The sequence below is a fragment of the Arvicola amphibius genome, chromosome 13 (genome assembly GCF_903992535.2).
Source record: "Arvicola amphibius chromosome 13, mArvAmp1.2, whole genome shotgun sequence".
NCBI lineage: Eukaryota > Metazoa > Chordata > Mammalia > Rodentia > Cricetidae > Arvicola > Arvicola amphibius.
The window spans coordinates 60,616,161-60,640,448 of NC_052059.1; the positions used below are offsets into that span (position 1 = coordinate 60,616,161).

General features: G+C 47.2%; 1 protein-coding gene across 6 annotated transcripts; it reads left to right on the forward strand.

The window, feature by feature from the left end:
• The first annotated feature begins 258 nt into the window (after nt 1-258).
• On the forward strand, nt 259-23,269 carry C13H14orf93 (chromosome 13 C14orf93 homolog). Of its 6 annotated transcripts, none has more exons than XM_038310100.1 (7): nt 259-373; nt 5,919-7,070; nt 11,446-11,763; nt 19,392-19,453; nt 19,624-19,727; nt 21,830-21,942; nt 22,206-23,269. In XM_038310100.1, the coding sequence occupies exons 2-7, from the start codon at nt 6,468-6,470 to the stop codon at nt 22,632-22,634; spliced, it is 1,629 nt and encodes a 542-aa protein (XP_038166028.1). In that variant the 5' UTR covers nt 259-373; nt 5,919-6,467; the 3' UTR covers nt 22,635-23,269. The 6 variants fall into 6 exon arrangements, with proteins under 6 accessions (XP_038166028.1, XP_038166029.1, XP_038166031.1 ...); XM_038310101.1 differs by having other exon boundaries at nt 261-288; XM_038310103.1 differs by lacking the exon at nt 259-373 and adding an exon at nt 2,691-2,970.
• The last annotated feature ends 1,019 nt before the right edge of the window (nt 23,270-24,288 follow it).

A 24,288-nucleotide genomic window follows, 5' to 3' on the forward strand; every position in this document is an offset into this window, starting at 1 on the left:
AGTCACAGGGCTGTTCTTCTGGGTCAGGTTTTACAGGGAAAAAGCGAGACACGAAAGGTGAAGGGTGAGAAAGGGTAGGACACAGCGCAGCGCGGCCAGATCCGCCAGCCAGCGGCCCGCGGGGGCCCCCCGGGCGGACGCCTCGGGCGCGGCGCGTGTGCTTGCGGGCGGGGCGGCCGGCGGCCAATCCGGGCGGGCGTCCGGGAAGGGGCGGGGCTTGCGAGCTCCGGCTCCGCGAGTCCTCCTCTTTTGCACACACACGAATACAAAGAGCCATACGACCTTCGGGTATCCTTTTTCCATTTTTTTTTCTCCTTCATCTTGCGTGTGTTTTCAGATTTTTTTAAAAATAGAGATCTGTGGCAGTGCTGGGGTGAGGAAACTGTTGCTAAGGGGAATCTGCTCTTTTCCCCATTTCTTTTTCTATCTCTCTTTCTCTTTCTTTTTCCTGGTCAAGGTTTAAAAATATACCAAGTTGAGAAGCAGGATGGTCGTGTGCAACCGTTTCCAGACAAATTTACAGAGAATTTTTTTTCTTTTTGCTATCACATTTTAAGGACTGGTAAATTTTGTGCTTGAAGGATTTTAAATTTTAGTCGCTTGGGGAAGTATAGATTTGTTTTTAATCGGGCTAAAGGGATAATGTAAATTTCTACCACAGGCAACAGAGAGATTTGAGGCGCCCTCACAAAGCCGTTCGGCATGCGTTTTACACACACTCCCTCAGAACCAAAACCAATTGGCGAGGATGTGGCAAGTGTGCAAAACCAATAGATTTAATATACTGGGATATTATAATTGGGACACTCTTTTCCCTGGAGAGAAGGGAAAGCCCTCTGACGGTGTATCTCGCACACAGAATTTCATGAGGACGTGTGTGTGTCTGTGTGTGTGTGTGTGTGTGTGCATGTATTTAAAGCAAACCACTTCCTATAGATTATTTTTTGTGTATATGTAAAGTATGTGTATATGTGCCATATCAGATTTTATTTTTCAAGTGTTTTCCTTTGGTTTTATGTGTGTAAAGCAAACCCTACGATGTAATATTTTTTTCCTCTTGTGTTTCCAAATGTAATCAAAACAGGATTTCATATGCCAAGTAAAGCTTAGAGGAAATCCTGCTCTTGGCTTTCTTAAGAACTTCCATCCTATTGGAATTTACCTTATTTTCTGCTCCTTTTTTGCTCAGATTAGTGAATAATTAAATAATTGCCCCAAAGCATGCAGTCAGCCTGCTTGGCAGATGATGGTAGGGAAGTTATTCGATCTGTAAAGTTATTCCAGCCCCCTGCAATGGCTTGTAAGTGCTTTTGCCTTCTTACTGCTTTCTCGTTCTTAAATGTACAGCTGTGTATATTTTGGCCTCTGCCAGTAGTTTTGGAGAGAGATGTTCAAAGAGGAATTTTCTGGCTTTTTAACAAAGTGGACTTTTATTGGTTGGGATTTGTTTGAAAAAACTCCAGAGGTAGGAAAGTGGGGGTGAAAATTGTCTAGTTCAGTTATCGAACTGTTTGGGGCAGGGGGGCCAGAGGAGTCAAACAAAACATAGGAGGGATAAAGAAAAATGCAACGCAATTTTGTGTTCTGTAAATGCGAAGCTTCCCCCATATCTCGCAAGTTTCGGGAAAGAGTGCGTTAAAGTCCTATTTCCCTGGGGCAGAGCCTCCCCTTCCTATAGCTGTGTAGTGTGACGGTCTAATAGGGAGTTATACAGGATATACCTGTGTTCAGTCTGTATTTGAAGATTGTGTGAAAACATTAGTGTATGCGGAGAGATCAGGGAACGTCACAAATGTAACCGGGAGAGTCAAGTCCAAGTTCTCACTACAAGACCTCTTAGCTAAGTGTTGTATGCACAGTCTTTAAAGACACCGAAACAACACCTGCAGTAAAATTGGTACCAGGTCTTAAATTCATAAGGAAAATGGCTCTGCTTGGATTCTATAGACTTTCTATTTATACTATGTGCATTTTTATTTCCCAACAAGACCTTCCACAAGTTTAGACTTGCATTTCCTTGAAATGTAAAAGATTCTATGGACCTTAATGACCACAGCAACATGATAATTTTTATGCTTATCTTTTAAAGTCTCAGGCACCACGGCAGGCTGTCACCTATCACGTAGTTCCTTAAGAGTAGTTGCCAGGCAGCTTAGACATTCGGATCTTGCAGCCTAGGCTCATCGCCTAGGAATCCCACCCTCCCGTGGATTGGCTTGTTTGGTTTGACACTTTTACCAAAGCAAAGCAAATCTATAGATTTTGCTGAGAATCTAACAGTAAAAGATGCAAACTGAACTAAGGAGGAAGGAAATGCTACTTTGCAACTATTATCTGAGAGATGTGTAACTAAGGCAGGCAGGAACCCAAAATCAGCCCGGCCAAATGTATGAAAACACTTTGCGGCCTCCGTACTTCGGTCGTGTACACACAACTGTAGAGCAGCGCGTAGCAAAAGCGAGTAAACAGCCAAAATGGCGCCTGGCGTCCTTGAAAAAGCCTCTTGAACGTGTTCCTCCCTGAGAAGGCCCCTCCCTTCCCGGATAGTTGAGTGACAGGGAACTGGCGCCAATAGCGTCCTTGGTCCTACACCCCTTCGGTTCAATGGCCTATCAGCGCGAGCCGGAGGGCGAGCAGGGCGGTGCCCCCACTCGTGTGCGCGCGCCGGCGGGTACACGGACGCCGCCTTCTCGCGCGCCTGCGGCACACGGGTGGAGCGGTCCTGGAAGCGTGGAGCTGGGCTCCGGGTGGGCTGGGCTGTCCTTGAGGTCCACTCGTGAGTCCCCCGAGGGCGGGCAGACCCCGGCCTGGAGCTGCGCTGCCTCCCTGGGAATGCTTCGCAGCCCCTGCGCCACCTTTGACTGATCACCAACATTTACCGAAGGCGCTGCGTGCACGAGATAAAAGCCCTGGGAGTTAGTTTTACATTTTTCCGTTTCTCCACAAATACAGTAAAGTCCTCAATGTCAGGTATATTCTAGGGAGACGGAAATCTTAATCTTACCTCGCTGCACTTTAGCCTGTTAATTTTTTTTTAAAGACTGCCATATTGACTTGAAAACTCTTTTGACAAATAGAGCATAGTGTCTGTAACTCTAGCTCTCTAGATTCTAGTGCAGGATTGCCACGGTTTTGAGGCCAGCCTGCTCTGCGTAGTTCCAGGCCAGTAAAAGCTGGAGAGTTGACTCAGCCGCTGTATAGGACTCTGGTTCAGTTCCCAGCACCCCACATGGTATTCATAGGCATCTGTAACTCCAGTCCCACGGGAGCCAGTGCCCGCTTCTGACTTCCTTGGGCACCAAGCATGGCTGTGGTGTACTTACGTGAACATAGGCAAATATTTATTTTTAAAAAATCTTCTAAAAAATTTAAGGAAAAAGGAATTACATGCTGAATTCTGTCACAAAAGAATGGAGGGGAAAGGCACCCCCCACTCCACCCTACCCCCCACAAACTCCTCTGGAGGAGAGAAGAGAGTGCAGTTTTCAGATTACACGGAAGGCTTTAGTCTAAGAGCCGAGGCTCTGCCTGGCCTCTGTTTTGTGCCTGGTAATGAGGTCTTAGATATCTTGTAGATCATTAGACCCTTTTGTTTGCTTGTTTTTCGAGACAAGGTTTCTTTGTGTACTCCTGGCTTTCCTGAAACTACCTCTGTAGACCAGGCTGGCCCTCTGCTTCCAGAGTACAGGGATTAAAGGTTTGTGCCATCACCACCTGGCCTAGACTGGTCACTCTTAAATTATAGGGAAAGTGGATTTTATGGCAACTGCTCATTTGCGGGTGTTATGTGGTAACTCGTTTCTGATAGGAACGGGTTTTAAGAAGACCATTTTGTTCCTCGAAATGGAGGCAGCAGGGCTGACCAGCTGAGGAGGAGCTTTAAGTGATGAGTTTCTTTTTATTCCTAAGAGTGAAGATTATGATAGGAATTGCCTATCACACTTAAGAAAGTTCATTTCTATCCTGACCCTGAATGAGTCAAAGGCGCATTGTAAGAACATATGTCCGAAGAATACCAAATCATACCCAGCTATTAAATAGTGAGAAACCTTTTATTTTTCATAGTTTGGAGGTAAACTCAATCATGTAGAAAATTCAAACTCGGAAAGAGAAGAAAGCAAGCAGAGGAACGGCCAAAAATATGATATATTTAGTCTGAACAAAGATGCACGTGGCTTGGGAGGAAAGAGATAGTTCAGATTATGGATGGCCTCTCCCTGAACTTTTGTACGTAAAGGTGAAATTTTCATTTTTTGTGGGTTTTTTGGTGTTGGTGGTTATTGTTGCTGCTGTCTTTAGTATATGTGTGTTTTTGTTTGTTTTGTTTTTGTTTTTTTTAGACGGGCTCTCTCTGTGTAGCCCTGGCTGTCCCGGAACTCGCTCTGCAGTTCCTCAAACTCACAGAGATCCACCTGCCTCTGCCTCCTGAGTGGTCAGATTAAAGGTGTGCTGTGTGTGTTACTTTTGCTTTGGACTGCGGCTGTTCTGCTCCGCATTCAAGGCTGGTCATACCATGGCTGTTCTTCTGCCTTAGCCTCCCCAGTGCTGAAACTACAAGGACTCACCGAGCCCAGCTCAGTTCCTTTTTTCCCAATCCCAGTTTTTGCATCTTTGCCTGTTTTATTTGTATGGAGATTATAACAGGGCCTGAAGAGATGGCCCGGAGGTTAAGAGCACTGTACTTTTCTAGAAGACCTAAGTTCACATCCCAGCACCTGTGTCAGGCGGTTCACAACTAATTGCAGCTTCAGTTCTTGGTCCCAGTGTCCTCTCCCGCCGGAAGGGTACCATCCTCAACACACACATGTACACACAAATAAATAATTTAAAAAGTTTAAAAAAGATTGCTCATAGCCGGGCGGTGGTGGCGCACGCCTTTAATCCCAGCACTCGGGAGGCAGAGGCAGGAGAATCTCTGTGAGTTCGAGGCCAGCCTGGTCTACAAGAGCTAGTTCCAGGACAGGCTCTGAAAAAACTGCAGAGAAACCCTGTCTCGAAAAACCAAAAAAAAAAAAAAAAAAAAAGATTGCTCATATAATAAATACCTACATAGATCTATAACATACTGACACAGGGTCAGTACCCCACAAATAGCAGCTTAATGATATTATAGTTATTGTTCCTACCACCGAGATCAACCCTAACTCTAATTTGCTTGTTCTGGAGGTTGTTCTTTTCTTTTTTTTTAATTTTTTTTTGTGGTTTATTTAACTTTATTTTATGTGCATTGGTGTGAAGGTGTCAGATCCCCTACAATTGGATCTTCAGACAGTTGTGAGCTGCCATATGGATGCTGGGAATTGAACCCGGGTCCTCTGGAAGAGGCAGTCAGTGCTCTTAACCACTGAGCCATCTCCCCAGCCCCTGTTATTGAGACAGAGTTTCAATATATATCCTTAGTTGGCCTGGAACTAGCTATGTAGATGAGGCTAGCCTCTGCCTCCTGAATACTGACTGGGATCCAGGACATCTTGTCACCATGCCCAAGATGAATTTGTTTGAACTCTTATTGATTCTTTGTGGGTTTCACGTCACACACTCGGAGCTCACTTATCTCTGTCCCCTCGAACCTGCCCTCCCCGATCCCGAAATCAAAACCAAGTTTAAAAGAAAAGCTAGAAACAAAACCGAAAAGAAGGAGACTCTTGTCGTGAAAGCTTAGTGTGGCCCGTTGAGACACAGGTCACCCTTTAGCACCAGGGCACCATACTGTTAGTAAAGGAGTGACAGGAATCAAGAAAAGGAGGAAATAGGTCTTCATTTTCTTCTGTGGTCTTTTCTTCTTTCCAGGTGTCCTCCCTTTTCCGTTACCTCGGTTGTAGCGGGGGTTTGGAGATGTCCTTGCTTGGGTGCAAGAAGAATGCTTTGGATCCTCTGAACCTGTACTCATCAGAGTCTTTGCTCTGCTTCTCTTTCAGTGAAGGCTGTGGTTGGAAAGCACGGGACCCGCCAACAGAAGGCTGAGGAGGAGCAACCATGGACTTTGAGTCTCTTCATCCACTAGCTTCCACAGATCCCACAGTCTGGAGCCCCAGCCCTGCTGACCACCTTCCATGAGAAGGGAAAGTGAATCTCGAGGCCATTGCTTACCTGGTGAAGGCCAGTTCTCAGGAACGCTTGTGAGGCCGTCCGGCAGTGTACACCCGGTTATCTGGAACACTTGTGAGGCCGTCCGGCAGTGTGCACCCGGCTATCTGGAACGCTTGTGAAGCCATCCGGCAGTGTGCACCCGGCTATCTGGAACACTTGTGAGGCCGTCCGGCAGTGTGCACCCGGCTATCTGGAACACTTGTGAAGCCGTCCGGCAGTGTGCACCCGGCTATCTGGAACGCTTGTGAAGCCTTCCGGCAGTGTGCACCTGGTTATCTGGAACGCTTGTGAGGCCGTCCGGCACTGTGCACCCGCTTATCCGGAACCCTGGTAAAGCTGTCCAGCCGAGTGCACCCAGTTATCTGCATCCGTCAGCTATGTCCTTCAGCGCCACCATTCTCTTCACCCCGCCCAGTGGCAGCGAAGGCAGATGCTGCTGCTGTGCCTGTAAGAGTGAGACTAGCCAGGGCAGCTCGGGTTCTCAGGGTGGGAATCCTCCTGCCAGCACCCCTATCACAGTGACAGGACACGGCCTGGCGGTTCAGAGCACTGAACAGCTCCTGCATATTATCTACCAGCGGGTGGACAAGGCAGTGGGTCTGGCTGAGGCAGCCCTGGGTCTTGCTCGCGCCAACAACGAGTTGTTAAAACAGCTCCAGGAAGAAGTGGGTGAGCTACGGCAGGGGAAAGTGTGCTCCGCCGATGAAGATGGGGAGAGCCGGGCCCACAGTCCACCACCCGAGGAGCCTGGACTGCTCAAGGGGAGTCCGGGGGAAGCCTGCAAGACACTCTCTGCCATGGAGGAGGAGTGTGACAGCGTGGGCAGTGGCGTGCAGGTGGTGATCGAGGAGCTGCGGCAGCTGGGGGCTGCCTCCACCGTGGGGCAGGGGCCTTTGGGCTTCTTCGCAGCCCCCCAGAGAGATCTGCGGCTCCCGGGATGCGCTCTGGCTGCGGTAGAGGGAGCCCCTCTGCTCAACCCTGTAAGTAACCCTCTTCCCCCAGCCCCCTCCTGTGGTTGATCTGCCTGTGGGGATAATGAATCGTATGCCCTCCTCTCTTTCACATTTTAGCCCATTCTTTCACCTGTATCCGTGATAAAACAGAAGAGCGCCCACCACGTTTCCCCCACTTTCAGGGATATCATACCCTGCACTCTTGTGTTCGCCCTGAGCGTTTTTGGCAGGAGGCCGTTTTTTTGGTGCCGGTAGTGACGTGGCGCTTCCCACCTTTTCAACTGCTCCAACATGGCATCTTTTCCACAGCAGTCTCGGCTGCTCCACCAGCTCCGCCTTTCCTGGCGAGAATGCCTGCCATGCACAGACGGCTCGTTCATATTTTATCACGGCCTTCATTTTGCCAAGAAGGGCTGCAGAGCAGAGATGTGGAGAGGAAGAAGGGCAAGGGCGGAGCGCGCTGTGGTGTGGGGGTGGGGGAATAAGGATACTAAAGGCAGGTAAAGGGAAGACATGGAAATGTGGGGTTTGAAGAAGGAGGAGGAGGAAAAAGTAAGGAAGGAGCATAAAAGATAGGTAGATCTAGCCGGGCGGTGGTGGCGCACGCCATTAATCCCAGCACTCGGGAGGCAGAGGCAGGAGGATCTCTGAGTTCGAGGCCAGCCTGATCTACAAGAGCTAGTTCCAGGACAGGCTCTAGAAACTACAGGGAAACCCTGTCTCGAAAAACCAAAAAAAAAAAAAAAGGAAGAGAAAGAAAGGAAGGAAGAAAAGAAAGAAAGGTAGATCTAAGATCTAAGAGAAATGCTGGTGGCTTCAGAGATGGCTCTGCAGTTAAGAGCACTGGCTGAGGTCCTGAGTTCAGTTCCCAGCAACCACAGGGTGATTCACAACCATCTATAATAGGATCTGATACCTTCTTCTGGCATGCAGGCATAAATACAGAGCACTCATACCTAAAAAAAATGCACTCATGCTGGGCGGTGGTGACACAAGCCTTTAATCCCAGCAGAGCTCTGTGAGTTCAAGGACAGCCTGGTCTACAGAGCTAGTTCCAGGACAGGCTCTATATGCACTCGTACCTAAAAAATATAAATAAAATAAATAAAAAGGTAGATCTAATACTAGCAGTGATGGCATGGTGGCGGACACCTCTAATCCCAGCACTCTGGAGGCAGAGGCAGGTGGATCTCTGTGAGTTGTAGGCTACCCTGGTCTCCAACGTGAGACAGGACTATTACACAGAAAAACCCTGTCTTGAAAAACAAAATAAATAAAATAAAAGTAAAATAAAATAAAAATGGAAAGAAAAAAGAAAGGTAGATCTATGTGGGAAGAGGAGGTACTGCTTATTTGATGATGCTGATGCTGACAGTGATCGACAGAATCTCACTCTCTAGCCCAGGCTGGCCTAGAACTCACTTAGTCCCCGCTCTTCTCAGATTTGGGACAGTTCTTCCACCTCAGCCTCCCAAGTGCTGGCATGACAGGTGGAAGGAAGCCAGCATGCCTGCTTCCAAGAGAGTTTTATCTAGGGACAGATAGAGCGAAGGGTAGGCAGAATACTGGGGTGGTGGCACACACCTTTAGTTGCTTTTCAAGACTTAGTTTTTTAATTTTTAATTACACGTCTGGGGGGCAGTGTGGACGTGAGTGCAGGCGCAGGGGGAGGCCAGAAGGGGGAGCTAGAGTTACAGAATGCTAACTAGCCCCTCAGTGTGGGTGTTGAGAGCAAACCCAGGTCCTAAATACTGAGTCAGCTCTCTAGCCCCCTCTAATCCCTTACTTTTTTGTTTGTTTGTTGTTTTTATTTTTTGAGTTTCTCTGTGTACTCCTGGCTGTCCTAGCTCTGTAGACCAGACTGGCCTTGAAGTCAGATATCCACCTGCCTCTGCCTCCTCCTAAGTGCTGGGATCAAAGGTGTGTACCACCACCACCACCACCACCACCACCTCCACCACCACCACCACCACCACCACCACCACCTCCACCACCACCACCACCACCACCACCACCACCACCACCACCACCACCACAGGCTTAATAGCTTGCTTTTAATACCATCACCCAGAAGGTAGAGGCAGATGAATCTCTGTGAGCTGAAGACCATCAGGATGTATATGGTGAGTTCCAAGTCAACCAGGACCATGGAACCCTGTCTCAAAAAAACAAAGAAACAAAAACAAAAACAGAAAAGACTAGGAACATAGAGGTGGGGTGTGGCAGTGACAGGAGGGTCATCATGAGTCTGTGGCCAGCCTGGGTCATAATAAGTTCCAGGCCTGCCTAACTAAATGTAGAGATACTGTCCCCTCAAAAGAAAAATAAAACAAAATAAAAATTAGCTGAGGGGAGTCTGGGGTGATGGCTCAGTGGTTAAGAATGCTTACTGCTTTTCCAAAGGACCTGAGTTCAGTTCCCAGCATTCTTGTCAGGTGGCTCATAAGAGTCAGCTCCAAGGGATCCGATGTCTCTGGCCTCCTGAGACCTGTGCTTACATGTTCATATCCACACACAGACATACACACATACACATAATTAAAAATAATAAAAACATGTCTTTTAAGAAGGTTGGGGCAGCCAGGCGGTGGTGGTGCTCGTCTTTAATCCCAGCATTTGGGAGGCAGAGACAGGAAGATCTCTGTGAGTTCGAGGCTAGCTTGGTCTACAAGAGCTAGTTTCAGGTCAGGCTTCAAAGCTACAGAGAAACCCTGTCTCAAAATAAAATAATAATAATATTAATAATAATAATAATAATAATAAGAAGAAGAAGACGAAGAAGAAGGAGGAGGTTGGGTCAGAGGGTCAGAGAGTAGAGGAGGATGGAAATCGAGCATATTCTGGGCAGAAAAAAGAGAGAAATTACACAGCACTATTTCAGTTTTTCAGTGCTCAGGGGCCGTCTGAAGAAGGAAAGCCTGACTACATAATAGAACTGCAGAAAGACACCCAGAGAAGAGAAGGAGACCCAAGGATGGCAGAGATCACAGAGATAGGGAATTACAGATGCACTACACTCAACAGCCAGAGGGGAGTCTTCAGCTCTCCCCTACTCCCTGTCTGCCCTCTCTTCCCTTTTGGCCAACACTGTAACAATACCCAGTAAAGAGAAAAGATCCAAACACACAGTGTGAACGAGAGGGTGGGAAGTCCCAGCCCATCTGCTGACTCTGAGGAACGAGCATCCAGACCTCTTCCCTAGACACTAGCCTATCATAGCAATTGGCTGTCGCTCTTCTAAAGGCTTCTCTTTGTAGTCACGGTCACTATTCCTCACTCTGCCTGCCTGGCCTGGGCCTGAGACAGGAAACAGGAGGACACCCGGGCCAGGCAGTGCTCTGCACTGGGGATGCTTTCAGGCAGGAAAGGCTTCCAAGCTGACAGGCTGGAATTAGCTTTTAGATTTCACAGTAGGGAGAGCAGCTCACAGGTCTGTAAATCTCAGCTGCCTCCTCCGCATCTTTCTGTACGTGTGTGCTTCCCCCACTCTCACTGTTTTGTTTTCTTGGCTGCAAAATCCCCGCTCCTCTCCTTCTCCCCGTCTGCTCCCGCCCTCCACCCTCCTCTTCCTTGCCCTGTGTGTCCTTCACCACAGCACGGGCTTCAGCAGAATGCTAAGGCAGAGACTGTGGGGTGTGGCCTGGTCCAGACCAGCCCCTCCATGGAGCTAGAGGGTAGGGGAGGTGTCTGTTGTGTGGGTGACCTCCCCTCTAGGGGTTCTTCACTTTGCAGTTCCCTGCTTTGCTCTCATCTTTCCTCTCATTTCCCCTTTTTATTGTGGTTACTGTTCAGTTTTCTTGGCTCTCCTGGAACTGCTCTGTAGCCCAGACTGGCCCTGTACTACTCAGAGATCCACCTGCCTCTGCATGTGCCACCACTGCCCCCCGAGATACATTTCTTATATTCAAGAATATGCCATAAGTAACTGTTCACAGAGAAGGCCAAAGCATGCCTCGTTCATGGAAGCTGTTTTGTGATAACAACCCAACAGTACAGGTCCTGTTCACATAAGAACAATCAGCTCAGGGCTAGAGAAATGATTCAGGAGCCAAAAGCACTGGCTGCCCTTCCAGAGGACCCAGGCTCAAATCCTTAGCACCCACGTGGTGGTTCACAACCATCTGTAACTCCAGTTCCAGGAATCCAACACCCACTTCTGGCCTCCACAGGCACTGGATGTATGTCTGCGTGCACAGACATACACGCAGGCAAAACACCCAACACGGGGAAAGGAATGATTTGCCGACTTGCCTGATGTTCTCATAGACTCCAGGGAAAAAAGCCGTTGACATGACAGACAGTTGACCTGGCCTCCTCTACTTTGTGTGCTACTCTTGGCCGAGAATGGTGGTTAAGCGGGTCCCCCTCTGCCTGGCTGTTAATAGACTGTTCTTGTTCTTAGATGGCGGACGATTATGTAGCCTCTGAGGGTGCAATACAACGAGTGTTGGTCCCTGCTTATGCCAAACAGCTTTCACCAGCCACACAACTGGCTATCCAGAGGGCATCCTCAGAGACAGGACCAGAAAGTGGAGCCAAGCTCCCGGGAACCCGCCCCGAGGATATACTTGGTTCAGCAGCCCTGGACAACGCCCTGGAAGAGTCGGGCCCCGGCAGCACTGGGGAACTGAGCCGTTCTATGGGATTTATCAGCTCCCCATGCAGGATCCGTGGGACTGGGCAGAAAAACTCCAGGCGCAAGCGTGATCTGGTGCTCTCCGTAAGTGAGCTCAGTTTCAATCATTTTTTTTCTTTAGTTTGAAAGAGTGGGTTGACTTTAAGCCTCCAAATAGAATGAATAGTGTCCTAAATCCTACTGGAATGGGAGAGGATAAAAAGAGACATTATCCCATAACCTTGAGCATGGGCAGAGCCTTTTCCATTGCCTTTAGGCTTGTCTAGAGAGAATGGTGTCTCCCCTTTAAAGAGAAGAGAATTATCTCCTAGTGTTCTCATAGTCCTGATGGGAAGATCTTAAAAGACTGAGCAGACTGACCACCAAAGGCTCACATTTTAGCCAGTGTGCAGGGTAAGTAATGAAGGACATCTTCTGTGGGAAAGCTAGATTGTCCTGAAGCAGTGTCAAGCCCCACAGAGGCACTGAGCCACCAAGCTTAGTGCCGTCTGTCCAGTCACAGAGCTATTGGCAGGACGAAGGGACTGGCTAGGAAGACTGCCTGCTATTTTGTTGGAGAGGCCAAGAGTCCCATGAAGAACTAACTGATAGGGCAGTGGTTCTCACCGGGAGGAGCTGCCCTCCGGGACAGGTATAACCAGTAGCCACTTTTTAGACTGTTATCGCCGGTCGGTAGGCAGAGCGAGAATGCTTATATCCAATGGGTAGAGGCCAGGCACTCTACGGCATGTTCCACAATGTACCTTTCAACATGTCAATAGTGCAGAGACTGGGAGACCTCTTCTGCATGAGTATAGTCTCTTGGATCAGCTGTGAGCGCAAGAGCTTTGTGGGGCTTGGGGGCTTTGTTTTGTTTGTTTGAAACAGGATCTTGTGACCCTCAGACTTGCCTCAAAGTCACTACACACAGCTGAGGCTGGCCTTGAACTCACAAGTGCTGGCTGGAATTATAAACATATACACCACTCTATTCACCACACTCTTGAGTTTATTCACTTATTTATTTAGAAGTAGTTGGAGTTGTTAAGTATTAATCAATTAATAAGAGGTAGGGGCTCATTACATTAGCCCTAGTTGACCTGTAACTTGCTCTGTATACCAGGCTGGCCTCAAACTCAGAGATCTACCTGCCTCTGCCTCCCTAGTGCTGGAATTAAAGGTGTGCGCCACTGCCACCTGTCAAAACTGGATCTTAATTAATGTTTTTCAATTGTATCTGTATGTGTGTGTGTGTATACCACATGTGTGCAGGAGTCTTCAGAGGCCTGAAGGTGGTATATTCCCTGGAGCCAGAGGTATATGCTGTTGCGAGTATCCCAGTGTGAGTGTAGGAATTGAACCTGGGTCCTCTGGAAGAGCAGCAAGGGATTTTAACTACTGAGCCTTATCTCCAGCCCTTCTTAATGCATTAAAAAAAGGAAAGAAGGCAGGCAGTGGTGGTGTATACCTTTAATCCCATCACTCAGGAGACAGAGGCAGGTGGATCTCTGTGAGTTCGAGGCCAGCCTGGTCTACAAGAGCTAGTTCCAGGACAGGGTCCAAAGATACAGAGAAATCCTTCCTCAAAAAACGAACAAACAAAAAGATTTATTTTTTTGTGCATGCATGTGTGCATTGCGTGTGTGTATATGTGCTCTGCGTGTGTTTATGTATTCTCAGAGGCCAATAGAGGATTCCTTGGAGCCACAGTTGGAGGCAGTTGTGAGTCACCTGACCTGGATGCTGGGAACTGAACTTGGTCCTCTGAAAAAGCAGCAAGCTCTTTAGTTTAGGTTTTGAGTACTAGTGTTAGGAGAAAGGAAGGTACTCAGGAAGACACACTTGGAGAACTCCTGTAATCCCAGCCCTTGGGAAGCCAAGGCAGGAGAATACTGAGTCCGAAACCAGCCCAGGCTGCAAGGTTAGTTTGCAGCCAGCCCTGGCACAATAGTAAGGAAGGCTATTTCAGAAAAATAAAGGAAAACAGATTATTGAGCAAGACTACTGGCTTGCAAGGGAATAATGGTTATAGGGCCTTACAGTGGTAATCTTGAGCTCTGGAAGGAGCCCAAGAGCTCACTGATCTGTTGGGATGCCTGTGGATGCTGCAAGGGACCCTGTGGACCCCAGGGACCAGACCAGTATCCTTGACTCTTTGGAATGGTGCAGATGCCAGCCACCCTAAGAGAAGACTTATTTTTAGCTCACTCAGGAGATAGATGAGCCAGCAGCCTTTACAGTCTTAACACCGACTGTCTCTACTGTCTAGTACTTTCCCTTTGTACTTCAAGCCTGGTTGGATTTTTTTATCACCTGATCTCTTCCAACCTCCTTGTCTTAGAAGATAGGTGACTCCTTTTCTTTCTTTGAGAAGTTACACTTCTCACTTTCTGTGAAATTGTTCACCTATTCCTTTGTGAGTGCGTACATTTGAACTTCAGTTTTTTAAAGATTTCTTCCTTCCTTTCTTTCTTTCTTTCTTTCTTTTTTTCTTCTTTCTTTTTCCTTTGATTTTTCAAGACAGAGTCTCTCTGTGAAACAGTCCTAGCTTTCCTGGAACTCGCTTTGTAGACTAGACTGGCCTCGAACTCACAGAGATCCAACTGCCTCTGCCTCCCGAGTGCTGGGGATTAAAGGTGTGCTCCACCTGGCAAGATTTACTTCTTATTTTTATGTGGTTAAGTATTTTACCTTTGTATATGTATGTGCACCGTGTATGAGCCTGGTGCCCACAAAAACCAAAAGAAGAGAGCTGGATTCCCAGGTCTGGACTTGTGGGTGCTGGGGAATCCAGGTCCTCAGCCAGTGTTTTCAATTCTCTCTAGCCTCCTCCCACCTTTTTTTGGCTTTTTCGAGATGGTTTCCCTGTGTATCAGTCCTAGCTGTCCTGGAACTAGCTCTTGTAGACCAGGCTGGCCTCGAATTCACAGGGATTCACCTGCCTCTGCCTCCCGAGTGCTGGGATTAAAGGCATGCTCACCACCACCCAGCGTGCCAACCACTGCCCAGCGACCCCACCCCTTTTTTCAAGATTAATTTTTTTTAAGATTTATTTATTGATTATGTATACAGCATTCTGCCTCCATGTATGCCCGCACACCAGAGGAGGGCGCCAGATCTCATTACAGATGGTTGCGAGCCACCATGTCGTTGCTGGGAATTGAACTCAGGAACTCTGGAAGAGCAGTTAGTGCTCTTAACCACTGAGTCATCTCTCCAGCCCTCAAGATTTATTTATTTATTATGTATATATGTATTCGGGTTCTGCCCGAAGAGGGCACCAGCTCTCATTATAGATCATTTGTGAGCCACCGTGTGGTGGCTGGGAATTGAACTCAGGGCCTCTGGAAAAAGCAGCCAGTGCTCTTAACCGCTGAGCCGTCTCTCCAGCCCCTTCAGCCTCTTTTTTTATTTTTTTATTTATTTTTTATTATTATTTATTTATTTATTTATTTATTTATTTTGGTTTTTCAAGACAGGGTTTCTCTGCAGCTTTTTCTGTTTCACGCAGTCTAGGCTGACTCCTGACCCTCTGTGTTGTTGAAGCTGCCCCTTCCTCCCAAGTGCTGGGATTATAAGTATGTGCTATCATGCTTGGTTCATAGAGTGCTAGGCATGGAGCCCGGGAGTTCATACATGCTAGGCAAGCGCCCTATGAACTGAGCTGCATTCCTGTTTACAGTCCCATTAGAGAGAGGGAGAGCTGTAGTATGTCGTTTATGATGGGGAAGCACGTTTGTCACAGAGAATCTGCGGCTGTCAGAGGATAACTCTGGGGTCAGTTCTCTCTAATTTTCACAGGTTCCAGGAATCAAACTCAGGTTTCGGGGCTTATGTGGCAGATGCTCTTACCCACTCAGCTACCTTGCTGGCCTCTGGTTTTGTTTGTTTTTAAATGTTTTATTTCATTATTCTAGACTTTATTTTATGTATGTGGATATGGGTGGGTGTATGTCTGAGCACCACATACATAGTGTTCATGGAAATCAGAAGAGTGTGTTAGATTCCCTGGTACTGGAATTATAGATGGTTATGAGCCACCATGTGTGTGCTGGGAACTGAACTTAAATCCCCGGGAAGGGCAACAAGTGTTCCTATCTGATGAGCCATCTCTCCCTCTAGCCCCCTTTTTTGTCTTTTTGATCCAGGCTGGCCTGTGGCTCACTATGTAGTTCAGACTGGCCTCAGATTTGTGGTGCTGAGATTACATTCCTGAGCCACCATGCTTGGCTTCTAAGTGGTAAAAACAAAACTATGTGGAACTTAAGGCTAATAGAGCACCAGTGCTCTTCCTAAGCTGGAGGCTGGAGCCACTGAAAGCTGATGGTGCTTTCCTATGTGAGCTCTCAAGATGGGGAGAGGCTATGGGTTTCTGAAACTACGGGGGTTATCAGTTTTCATAATTGCCACTGACTTCAGGGGCTTGGGCTGAAAACATAATCAGAACAAAACTAGATGTACCAGAAGTAAATATAAATTTGAAACAGAACAAAACTAGATGTACCAGAAGTAAATATAAATTTGAAACCTTTCATTAAAACTCAAAGTGTTAGGCTGGAGAGATGGCTCAGAGGTTAAGACACTGGCTGCTCTTCCAGAGGAACAGAGTTCAATTCCCAACAACCACATGGTGGCTCACAGCCATCTATAATGAAAGCTGTGTATACATAATAAATAAATAAATAAATCTTAGCCGGGTGGTGGTGGCGCACGCCTTTAATCCCAGCACTCGGGAGGCAGAGGCAGGCGGATCTCTGAGTTCAAGGCCAGCCTGGTCTACAAGAGCTAGTTCCAGGACAGGTTCTAGAAACTACAGGGAAAAAAACAAAATTAATCAATCAATCAATCAATCTTTAAGAAAAGGAACAACTCAAAGTGTCACTGGGCAGTGGTTAATTCCAGAACTCGGGAGGCAGAGGCAGGCGGATCTCTGAGTTCAAGGGCAGTCTGTTCTACAGAGAGTTTCAGGACAGCCAGGGCTACACAGAGAAACCCTGTCTGGAAGAAACAAAAACAAAAACAAAGAACAACTAAAAATGTTGAAAACGCCAGTTGCAGCATGAACCCTATGACTTGGTGAGAGATGTGGGGTGACTAAGGAAGGTAATCTTCAGATTTATTCCCAAGCACAGAGCTGCACTCTGGGAAGTAACACTCTCTCTGGCTTGGTCCCAGTGGATGGCTTAGCCTCGGTTCTGGTGCTCCTTTGCAGGCAGACACAGACTATCCCAGAGCCCATGCCTGATCCCCAGGACTGAGGCTGTTTAGTCCAGACCAGAAGTGAGACGGTCTCTCACTATGCAGTCCTGGCTGCCCTGGAATTCTGTATGAGCAAACTCACAGAGATCTTCCTGCTTCTCCCTCTCGTGTGCTGAGATTAAAAGCATGTACCACCATGCTGGGTACAATAAAACTAAATTTAAAAACGTACTTATTTTTATGTGTATGGGTGTTTTGCCTGCATGTGTCTATACAGCATGCACATGCCATGGAGGACAGAAAGGGCCTCAGAACTTCTTGAACTGGGGTCAAGGACAGTTGTGAGTTGCCATGTGGGTGCTGGGAATCAAACCCAGGGCCTCTGGATGTGCAGCCAGTGCTCTTAACCACTGAGCCATTTCTCCATCCTCCATTAAAACTCTTTAACTAAAAATGTTCATTTGAGGGTCAAGCACGTCTTTAATCCCAGCACTCAGGAGGCAGAAGCAGGCGGATCTCTGTGAGTTTGAGACCCTTCAGAGTGAGTTCCAGGACAGCCAGGGATATATATGTAGAGAGATCCTGTCTCAAAAAAGCAAAACAAAAATATGCCATAGGACTCACTGTGGTAGTGTGAGGGAAGCAGAGACAAATGAGTTTGGGCCTAGCCTAGACTACATAGAGAGTTCCAAGCCAACCAGGGCTACATAATCAGATCCCTGCTCCCCCCAAATGTTCGGAACAGTTAGAATAAACTGGCTCAGAAAGGAGACAGATACCTGGGAGATGGCTCAGGGTTAAGAAGGTGTGGGTTGGATTCCTAATACCCACATGGCTCACAAACATCTATAACAATAAATCCAGGAGATCTGTTCTCTCTTCTGACCTCTGTGGGCTCCTGCATACATGCAATGCACATATGTATATTCAGGCACATACACACAAACATGTACAATTAAGTCAAGTCATGCATTTTTTGAAAGCAAGGGAATAGATGTGTATGAGGAAAAGTAACAGCTGCTTGGTGCCGTGGAAGGAAGTGCTGGCTGTCTCCAGGGCGCTTCCAGGTGCCATGGAAGGAAGGAAGGAAGTGCTGGCTGTCTCCAGAGCACTTTCCAGTTTCCATTTCTGTTGTTTTCAAGTCTCATGTGTGCACTTCCCAGACTTGTGAGAATTTTTTTTTTTTTTTTTTTTTTTTTTTTTTTTGGTTTTTCAAGACAGGGTTTCTCTGCAGCTTTTTTAGAGCCTGTCCTGGACCTAGCACTTGTAGACCAGGCTGGCCTCGAACTCACAGAGATCTGCTTGCCTCTGCCTCCCGAGTGCTGGGATTAAAGGCGTGCGCCACCACCGCCCGGCACTTGTGAGAATTTTTAATTTTCTTTCCGGACTGTCCTGAAACTTGCCCTGAGGACCAGGTTGGCCTCAAACTCAGATAGTCACCTGCCTTCTGAATTCTGAGGTTAGGAGAGATGGCTCAGTGGTTAAGAGCACTAACTGCTCTGAGTTCAATTCCCAGCAACCACATAGTGGCTTACAACCATCTGTAATGAGATCTGGTGCCCTCTTCTGGCCTGCAGGCAAACATGCAGACAGAACACTATACATAATAAATAAACCTTAAAAAAATAAAGGCATGTGCCAACACACATGAATACTGGGTCATCAACTTTAATAGATAATTTCAGAATACACTTATATTCAAAGAAACACAGATAGCTGGGACACAGGTAGCTGGGTGTGGTGGCACATCTCTATAATCCCAGCATTCAGGTAACAAAGGCACAAAGAGCAGGAGTTTAGGACCACACAGGAAATTTGAAGTCAGCTTGGGGTACATAACACTTTGGTTAAAAAGAAAAGCTAAAATTATACAGCCTTAGATAGCTCTTTATCAAGAAAGGACATATTAAAAAAAATAGTGCTGTGGCAGTTTGAATGTACTCGGTTCCCGTAATCTCATAGGGAGTGGCACTATTAGGAGGTGTGGATTTGTTGAAGCAGGTATGGCCTTGTTGGAGGAAGTGCATCATTGTTGGGGCCGGCTTTGAGGTTTCCTAGTTGACTTCCTGTTGCCTTCTGATCAAGATGTCACCAAAATCATGTCTGCCATGCTCTGTGCTATGATGATAATGAACTAAACCTCTGAAACTGTAGGGAGCCACCACAATTAAAAGTCGCCGTGGTCCTGGTGTCTCTTCACAGCAATAAAAACTTAACCAAGACAAATGCCGGGTGGTGGTGGCACACGCCTTTAATCTTATCACTTGGGAGTCACAGGCGGGCAGATCTCTGTGAGTTCGAGGCCAGCCTGGTCTACTCAGAGTGAGTTTCAGAACAGCCAGGGTTACACAGAGAAATCCTGCCTTGAAAAACAAACAAACAAATAAACCCCCAAAACAATGGTGCCTAGGAACTAGAAATGGTATGATTGGGACAGAGAAGAACCCACACACGGGGATGATGCTTTTTTACCCTAGGGACCAGAGGAAAGTTTTCCTGTCTACTCCTGACCTGATTCTTTCTCCCTCCCCTAGAAACTGGTCCACAATGTGCATAACCACATCACCAATGACAAGAGATTCAATGGATCTGAAAGGTATGGGCTCTCGAACCCGTGCTTGGCTGAGAGGGAAGTGGGCTTGGGGGTGGGTGCTGGCTTCTGTCAGGCCAAGGAGTTCACAACAAAGCTTATTCATTCTAGGCGTGTCTGGTTCCTCTGGCTCCTCAAAACTTGTCTGCCTTATTTTTTTCCCTCCTCTGTGACAGCATTAAGTCCTCTTGGAATATTTCAGTAGTGAAATTCCTTTTGGAAAAGCTGAAGCAGGAACTGATGACCAGTCCCCACAACTACACAGATAAAGAGCTGAAAGGTAGGGGCTTGGCCTTCCCTCTGCTCATGCTCTCTGTTTGTCCCTGCTACTCCCCGGCTCTTTCTGGGAGGGAGGAGGCATGGGGATGATTGAGATGGTGTTTAAACAGCACATGGCAGTTAATTATGGTACCTCACACCTGTGATCCCAGGGCTGGAGGCTGAGGCAAGGGGACCACTTCAAGTTCAAGGCCAATCTAGGCTATATACAGAGTTCTAGCCAGCTTGAGCTATGAAAAAATGAAGGAAGGAAGGAAGAAAGGAAGGGGAGAAAATAGTGTTTGTGCATTTAAAAACCTTATTGTTAATGTTCTCATCTAGAATTTATTAAGGATTACTTCAAATTGCCTTCTTCCCCTACTCAGTTTAAAATGAAAATACAAAAAGGACTAGAGTTCTCTTACACATTGTGCTTCCATAGGGACTGAATGAATATGAGGTCAGGACTCAGCCTATTATTATCATTACTATTATTATTATTAGACAAGGGTCTCACTCTGTCACTAACTGTCCTAGAACTGTTTATGTAAACCAGGCTGGCTTTGAACTCACAGAGACTCACCTCCTAAGTACTGGGACTAAAGGCATGTACCACCATGCTGGCTTTGTTGTTGTTGTTTAGATTTATATTTCCTTGTTTTATGCTCATGTGTTTGCACATCTGAGTGTGTGCATGTGTATCACTGTGTGCACGAGCCTGCTGAGGTCAGAAGGCACTGAATGCCCAGGAACCGAAAGGACAGATGGCTGTGACCTGTTGCGTGGATGCTGGGAAATCAAATCCAGTCCTCTGGAAGACTAGTCAGTTCTCTTAACTGCTGAGCCATCTCTCCTGCCCCACTCCTTTAAGAAAACATATCACAATGCCAGGCAGTGGTGGCACACGCCTTTAATCCCCACACTTGGGAGGCAGGCCAGCCTGGTCTACAGAGCGAGTTACAGGACATCCAGGGCAGTTACAGAGAAACCCTGACTTAAAAAGCAAAACAAAACAAAAAAAGCAAAATAAAATGTATTACATGTATGTATTTAGTCTGTGTATTGTGTGTGCATACAAATGCTCATGTGTAATCATCCACCACAGTGCGCATGTATAACTCAGAGGACAACTTGTGGTAGCTGATTTGTGCTTCCAGGGATGGCCCAGGGTCATCAGGATGTCCCTGAGTACTATGTCCTGGGAGAGATGGCTTAGTGGTTGAGCGCTCACTGCTCTTCCAGAGGACATGGGTTCGATTCCTAGCACCCACATGGCAGCTCACAGCAGTCTGTAACTCCAGTTCCAGGGGATCTGATGCCTTTTCTGGCTTCTGAGGGCACTATACACATGTGGTACACAGATACACATGCAGGCAAAACACCCATACACATAAAATCAAATCTCAAAAATAAAAAACCACTATGCTCTTAAGTTTTCTGCTTTCCTTCCTCTCTGTCACCTGTACCTATGGCTGAGGTCCTATGGCAGCTGCAAGGCAGTACTGGGATTTGTTGGCAGGAGGGCAATAGACTTGATGCTAGAGTTTAATGCGCAGGGGCAGTTGGAGTCGTCTCTTTGCAGTGAGAGATATTTGGGAGGAGTTAGTTTTGGAGATGAAGGTGGGCAAAAGGCACTGAATCCAAGGGGATTGAAAGCCCGGCCTGCCAAATGGTAATTCTAACCTTCCACTCGGGAGCAGTGTGGGGGCTGGGACCTCTGCTCTAGAAGGTCCTCCTCCTCCTCCTCCTCTTCCTCCTCCTCCTCCTCCCCTCCTCCTCCTCCTCTCTTCTTCTTCTTCTTCTTCTTCTTCTTCTTCTTCTTCTTCTTCTTCTTCTTCTTCTTCTTCTTCTTCTTCTTCTTCCTCCTCCTCCTCCTCCTCCTCCTCCTTCCTCCTCCTCCTCCTCCTCCTCCTTCCTTTTCTTTTTGTTTTTTTTTTTTGTTTGTTTTTTTGAGACAGTGTTCCTCTAGCTTTGGAGCCTGTCCTGAAAAACTCTCTTTGTAGACCAGGCTGGCCTTGAACTCACAGAGATCTGCCTGCTTCTGCCTCCCAAGTACTGGAATTAAAGGTGTTTGCCATCACTGTCCAGCTGAAGGTCCTGCTTCTTGTTGTCTCATTCCCCCAGGAGCCTGTGTGGCCTACTTCCTTACTAAGAGGCGAGAGTACCGCAACTCTCTCAACCCTTTCAAAGGCCTAAAGGAAAAAGAGGAGAAGAAACTTCGAAGTCGCCGATACCGGGTAGGTTTCTAGGCCTTCCTTTTGAGATTTAAAACCCTAGCCTAGACACCAATAAACGGTAATGTGAAGAGCATGGCAGAGGAGCTGAAAATACGGTTGACAGACTGGAGGGTAGACAGACAGATGGAGGGTGAGCTAGCAGATCTGACGAGGACTGGGTACATTTAGACACAGATTTTACGTGTCCTTTCTCCCAACATAAACGCTTTCTACAAACCCTAGTCTGTTTCTCCTCCTAATCTCTGTCCTGGCTCTTACCGTAGCTTTTTGCCAACCGGTCCAGCATCATGAGGCATTTCGGCCCTGAGGACCAGCAGCTGTGGAAGGCTGTGACAGAAGAGCTGATGTCCGATGAGGAGGACAGTCTCACTGAGCCAGGTGTGTGGGTGGCCCGCTCCCCCCGCTTCAGGGCCCAGCGCCTCACAGAGCTCTGCTACCATCTGGATGCCAACTCGAAGCATGGCACCAAAGCCAACCGTGTATATGGGCCTCCCTCAGACAGACTGCCTTCTGTGGAAGCCCAGCTCCTTCCACCCGAACTTTACAATCCCAATTTCCAAGAAGAGGAAGGAGGCGGAGGCAACGAGAAAGGACCTGTCTCTCCATCCTTTGACCAGCCTCACAAGACCTCCTGTCCTGACTTGAACTCATTCATTGAAATCAAGGTGGAAAAGGATGAATACAGTCTCTAACAAGGGTCCCTCTGGCTCCTGTCACTCTCCACATACCAGAAACGGGTGGCTCAGAAAAATGAGGCACCTCCTGCAGTCAGAACAAGCAAATCTGCTTCTCTTAACATAGTGTCTACTTGAAGTGGAAGCTGGAGACTCTAGTGAGACAGCAGAATTCACGGGGAAGGCAGGGGAGAGGCCCCGCCCCTCCGCACCAATGGCAAGCCCGGAAATGCTTTTTTCTTAAGTATAAACAGTGCCTCAGAGGAGCCTGGGATGGGAAAGGGGAATGGGCCAAAGAAACACGAGGCCTTGATACATGTCCCGATCTCTGATTTTGTTTGCTCCCTTTTCACCCCCCATCCCCCACTCCATTGTACCTACAGCTCAGGAGAAACACTGCGGGTCCTGTGCTGACCTGGAAGCAGAACAGACCAGCCAGGGAAATACTGCCCCCTGGTGGGAGGTTTCAGTCATGGGCTTTCTCTTCTGAGCAAGGGAATATGGGCTTACTGCTATTTGGAACTAGGGTCTAGATGTGCTAGTTATTGTTTGAATTTTTTAAATGATAGTTATTATTTGTTGGATTATATGAGAAAATTTTATTATTCCCATATTACATGTGATCAAATTAAAACTTAAACATTTCTCTTGTTGCTGGACATAGTGACTCATACTTAGAATCCCAGCATTTAGGAAGCTAAAACTGGAGGATCGCTGTGAGTCCAAGGCCAGCTTGGGCTATCATAGTGAGTCCCTGGCTAGCCTGGGCTACAGAGTGAAACCCTGTCTCAAAAAAAGAAAAAAAAAGAAGCAAGCCAAAGCCAAGCAGTAGTGGTGCATGCCTCTAATCTAGCACTCAGGAGGCAGAGGCAGGGGGATCTCTGAGTTCAAGGTCAGCCTTCTCTACAGAGCTAGTTCCAACACAGCCAAGGCTACCCAGAGAAACCCCGTCTCAAAAAGCAAAATAAACTAAAACAAGCCAGGCATGGTGGCACATGCTTTTATAATGCCAGCACTCGGGAGGCAGACACAGGTAGATTTCTCTGAGTTCCAGGCCAGCCTGGTCTACATAGCGACAGTGTGACCCTCTCTCAACAAAAACAAGAACAACAAAAGGAAACAAGCAAAAAGCCACTCCATGTCTCGCTGACAGCTTCTCTTCCATTCTTGGGATCAAGCACACACTGTTTTGTAGCTATTTCTCAGTCTTGTCAGCCAAGCTGTATTTTGAGGAAGGTGTACGCACATGCATTACAAAAGGATAAAGAAGTAAAATGGCTTTAAACTCATTTTGTGATGCAGCAAATATTAAAACTGAGTGAGATGGTCTATGCTTGTAATTTCAGCGAGAGGGAGGCTGAGGCAGGAGGGTCACAAGTTTGAGGACACCCTGTCTCAGAGAACACAAAACAAAACCAAACAAAACCCAACCAATCAGAGATGGACCCTGGGGAGATAAAGGGAATGGTATCAGGAGACCAAGGTTTTCCTCAGTTACATAGCAAATTCGAGGCCATCATGGTCTATATGAGACTCTGTCTCCAAACAGCAAAAGCTGTAATCTGGTCCCTTACTAGGTGTCATATACCGTGTTAGGGCCTTGGGCACAAAGTTGCTCGGTTCAGATCATTAGGTTTCATTGTACAGTGAGGAAGCTAGGCAACAGGATAGG

Coding starts and splice junctions, on each gene's coding strand:
- C13H14orf93 (XM_038310100.1), top strand. CDS start 6,468: ATGTCCTTCAGCGCCACCATTCTCTTCACCCCGCCCAGTGGCAGCGAA. Junction 19,728..21,829: donor CACAGATAAAGAGCTGAAAG/GTAGGGGCTTGG, acceptor TCATTCCCCCAG/GAGCCTGTGTGGCCTACTTC. Junction 21,943..22,205: donor TTCGAAGTCGCCGATACCGG/GTAGGTTTCTAG, acceptor CTCTTACCGTAG/CTTTTTGCCAACCGGTCCAG.